The sequence below is a fragment of the Nerophis lumbriciformis genome, linkage group LG20 (genome assembly GCF_033978685.3).
Source record: "Nerophis lumbriciformis linkage group LG20, RoL_Nlum_v2.1, whole genome shotgun sequence".
Lineage (NCBI taxonomy): Eukaryota > Metazoa > Chordata > Actinopteri > Syngnathiformes > Syngnathidae > Nerophis > Nerophis lumbriciformis.
The window spans coordinates 15275001-15279621 of NC_084567.2; the positions used below are offsets into that span (position 1 = coordinate 15275001).

Consider the following 4621-nt stretch of genomic DNA (forward strand, 5'->3'; position numbering starts at 1 on the left):
TATTTTTTAGCATCACAAAGTCTTTTTTTCGTTTAAAAAAAGATTTATAATAAGTTTATAAACTCAGGAAATACGTCCCTGGACACATGAGGACTTTAAATATGACCAATGTATGATCCTGTAACTACTTGGTATCGGATCGATACCCAATTGTGGTATCATCCAAAACCAATGTAAAGCATCCAAAACAACAGAAGAATAAGTGATTATGACATTTTAACAGAAGTGTAGATAGAACATGTTAAAAGAGAGAGAACGTAGGCAGATATTAACAGTAAATGAACAAGTGGATTAATAATACATTTTCTACCACTTGTCCTTAATAATGTTGACAAAATAATGACAATGATAAATGACACAATATGTTACTGCATATGTCAGCAGACTAATTAGGATCCTTTGTTTGTTTACTTACTACTAAAAGACAAGGTGTCTAGTATGTTCACTATTTTATTTAAGGAAAAACTTGCAATAAGAAACATATGTTTAATGTACCCTAGGATTTTTTGTAAAAATCAAAATCAGAATCAGAAATAAAGCCAATAATGCAATTTTTTGTGGTCCCCTTTATTTAGAAAAGTACCGAAAAGTACCGAAATAATTTTAGTACCGGTACCAAAATATTGGTATCATTAAAACATACTACTATGATTACATCGATATTTTTTAGCATCACAAAGTCTTTTTTCGTTTTTTAAAAATTGATATTATGTTTATAAACTCAGGAAATATGTCCCTGGACACATGAGGACTTTGAATATGACCAATGTATGATCCTGTAACTACTTGGTATCGGATCGATACCTAAATTTGTGGTATCATCCAAAACTAATGTAAAGTATCCAAACAACAGAAGAATAAGTGATTATTAAATTTTAACAGAAGTGTAGACAGAACATGTTAAAAGAGAAAGGAAGCAGATATTAACAGTAAATGAACCAATAGATTAACAAGTAATTTTCTACCACTTGTCCTTAGAACCAGACCTATGTAAGCGTCAATATATACCTTGATGTTGCAGAAAAAAGACCATATATTTTTTTAACCGATTTCCGAACTCTAAATGGGTGAATTTTGGCGAATTAAACGCCTTTCTATTATTCGCTCTCGGAGCGATGACGTCACGTTGTGACGTCACATCGGGAAGCAATCCGCCATTTTCTCACTTTCGTCGGTGTGTTGTCGGAGGGTGTAACAACACGAACAGGGACGGATTCAAGTTGCACCAGTGGCCCAAAGATGCGAAAGTGGCAAGAAATTGGACAACATTTGTTCAAAATACGAGGCTGTGGGGAAAGCCGACGAAATGGTCAGTCGTTTGTTCCGCACACTTTACCGACGAAAGCTATGCTACGACAGAGATGGCAAGAATGTGTGGATATCTTGCGACACTCAAAGCAGATGCTGACATCAACTCCAAAACTGGACGGATCAGCTTTCAGGAAAAGAGAGCGGATGAGGGTATATCTACAGAATATATTAATTGATGAAAACTTTATTCATTACTCGCGGTTTTACGTAAATGATTATACATAAACTGTGTTTACCAATAATTTAGCTTAAAAACATTTATTTTTTTCAATCATTCGAGTACATTCGGGTAGTCTTGTGTAATGCAGTATTTTGTGTCTATTTATAAATGATAAATGATAAATGGGTTGTACTTGTATAGCGCTTTTCTACCTTCAAGGTACTCAAAGCGCTTTGACAATACTTCCACATTTACCCATTCACACACACATTCACACACTGATGGAGGGAGCTGCCATGCAAGGCGCTAACCAGCACCCATCAGGAGCAAGGGTGAAGTGTCTTGCTCAGGACACAAAGGACATGACGAGGTTGGTACTAGGTGGGGATTGAACCAGGGACCCTCGGGTCGCGGACGGCTATTCTTCCACTGCGCCACGCCGTCCCATTTATTTAGGCATGGTTAACCTGAGTGCAGAAATCGTGGAAAAATATATGTTCTTAGCGCGCCTGAAATGGGCTGTCTGCACTCTCAAAGTGCATGTTGTTGCCAAATGTATTTCATATGCTGTAAACCTAGTTCATAGTTGTTAGTTTCCGTTAATGCCAAACAAACACATACCAATCGTTGGTTAGAAGGCGATCGCCGAATTCGTCCTCGCTTTCTCCCGTGTTGCTGGCTGTCGTGTCGTTTTCGTCGGTTTTGTTTGCATACGGTTCAAACCGATATGGCTCAATAGCTTCAGTTTCTTCTTCAATTTCGTTTTCGCTACGTGCCTCCACACTACAACCATCCGTTTCAATACATGCGTAATCTGTTGAATTGCTTAAGACGCTGAAATCCGCGTCTGAATCCGAGCTAATGTCGCTATAGCTTGCTGTTCTTTCCGCCATGTTTGTTTGTGTTGGCTTCACTATGTGACGTCACAGGAAAATGGACGGGTGTATATAACGATGGTTAAAAAAAATATAATAAGCCACTGGGAACTGATTTTTAATGGTTTTAATCCATCCATCCATCCATCTTCTTCCGCTTATCCGAGGTCGGGTCGCAGGGGCAGCAGCTTAAGCAGGGAAGCCCAGACTTCCCTCTCCCCAGCCACTTCGTCCAGCTCCTCCCGGGGGATCCCGAGGCGTTCCCAGGCCAGCCGGGAGACATAGTCTTCCCAGCGTGTCCTGGGTCTTCCCCGTGGCCTCCTACCGGTCGGACGTGCCCGAAACACCTTCCTAGGGAGGCGTTCGTGTGGCATCCTGACCAGATGCCCGAACCACCTCATCTGGCTCCTCTCGATGTGGAGGAGCAGCGGCTTTACTTTGAGCTCCCCCCGAATGACAGAGCTTCTCACCCTATCTCTAAGGGAGAGCCCCGCCACTCGGCGGAGGAAACTCATTTCGGCCGCTTGTACCCGTGATCTTGTCCTTTCGGTCATGACCCAAAGCTCATGACCATAGGTGAGGATGGGAACGTAGATCGACAGGTAAATCGAGAGCTTTGCCTTCCGGCTCAGCTCCTTCTTCACAACAACGGATCGATACAGCGTCCGCATTACTGAAGACGCCGCACCGATCCGCCTGTCGATCTCACGATCCACTCTTCCCCCACTCGTGAACAAGACTTTTAACAATTCTGAAATTGTGATAATGTTCCCCTTTAAGGACTTAACTGCAATAAGAAACATATGTTTAATGCACCCTAAGATTTTTTGTTAAAAAAAAGCCAGTAATGCAATTTTTTGTGGTCCCCTTTATTTACAAAAGTACCGAAATAATTTTAGTACCGGTCCCAAAATACTGTTATCGTTACAACACTAGTCGGTACCAATAAGAGTACAGAATTCGGTACCCATCCCTTCTATTGACCCATTAACCAACAATGTGTCTGTTACAGTGCATGTGGAGCCGTCTGTGTTCTATGGCATAATGAGGATCTTCCTGTCCGGGTATGCGTCGCAGGTTTCATGGTAGTGTTGCATGGTAGGTGCATGAACAGGTGTGTCCAAAACAGGTGGAAAGACAATCCATGCATGCCAAAAGGTTTGGTTTACGAGGGCGTCCAGACAGAACCGATGGAATATTCCGGTGGCAGCGCCGCTCAAAGCAGCCTACTGCACTGTTTTGATGAACTCCTGGGAGTCGAACATGCGGACAAAAGCGGTAAGATAAGGAGTTGACAGTGAGCAGTGAAAGTGTGATGACGCTGCCCTCGCCACGCAGGTGATTTTCTAGCCCGCATGCGGAACTACATGTTGCCCGCTCACAAACAACTCATCCGGGACATCTCGTCGCAACCCCGCCTGAGAACCTTCGTGCAGCGTCACGGCGACGAGCGGCTAACCGAGGCCTTCCAGGGATGCGTGGGCAAACTGTTGGCCTTGCGCAGCTGCCACATCACCGTGGTGACTCGCTTCATCACCATCCCCGCCGCCAGAGCCCGGCGGCCGCGCGACCGGAGCGAGGCGGAGGTGCTCGGCCGGGCCCCCGCCGCGCTGCAGGAGCGTGGCACGGGCGGCTCCAGCATCATGATCTTCTTGAAGACCGTGAGGGATCAGACGAGGGACGCCCTGCTGCCTGCGACGGGCAAAGACGAGGAGCGCCACGGCGACGTCTCATAAAACTGGCAGTTAAATCGCCCTTGATTGGATAAGTCATTAAAAAAGATTGGAAAGGTGAGAGGCCATTTTTGTGCTTGGCTCGCTCGAACGTTTGTTGTGTCGGTAAAAAAGCCTTCGCCACATAGACCTGAGGGGTATACCTACTATTTAGTCCAGTGTTTTTCAACCTTTTTGGAGCCGAGGCACATGTTTGTTCATTGAAAAAATGCGGAAGCACACCGTCCGCCCTGAGATCAGTAGGTCATGAAGTGAAGTGAATTATATTTATATAGCGCTTTTCTCTAGTGACTCAAAGCGCTTTTACAAACCCTGTTTCCATATGAGTTGGGAAATTGTGTTAGATGTAAATATAAACGGAATACAATGATTTGCAAATCCTTTTCAACCCATATTCAATTCAATGCACTACAAAGACAAGATATTTGATGTTCAAACTCATAAACTTAATTTTTTTTTTGCAAATAATAATTAACTTAGAATTTCATGGCTGCAACACGTGCCAAAGTAGTTGGGAAAGGGCATGTTCACCACTGTGTTAC

General features: G+C 43.7%; 1 protein-coding gene across 1 annotated transcript in view; it reads left to right on the forward strand.

Annotated features, from left to right (window-relative positions):
• ido1 (indoleamine 2,3-dioxygenase 1) overlaps window positions 1-4140 on the forward strand; it is a 23663-nt gene extending 19523 nt beyond the window's left edge. Inside the window, exons 8-10 of the mRNA XM_061981043.1 lie at window positions 3359-3410; window positions 3476-3624; window positions 3685-4140. Of these exons, the coding sequence (XP_061837027.1) occupies window positions 3359-3410; window positions 3476-3624; window positions 3685-4082 (599 nt within the window). The 3' untranslated portion in view covers window positions 4083-4140. The remainder of the gene's footprint in view (window positions 1-3358; window positions 3411-3475; window positions 3625-3684) is intronic.
• The last annotated feature ends 481 nt before the right edge of the window (window positions 4141-4621 follow it).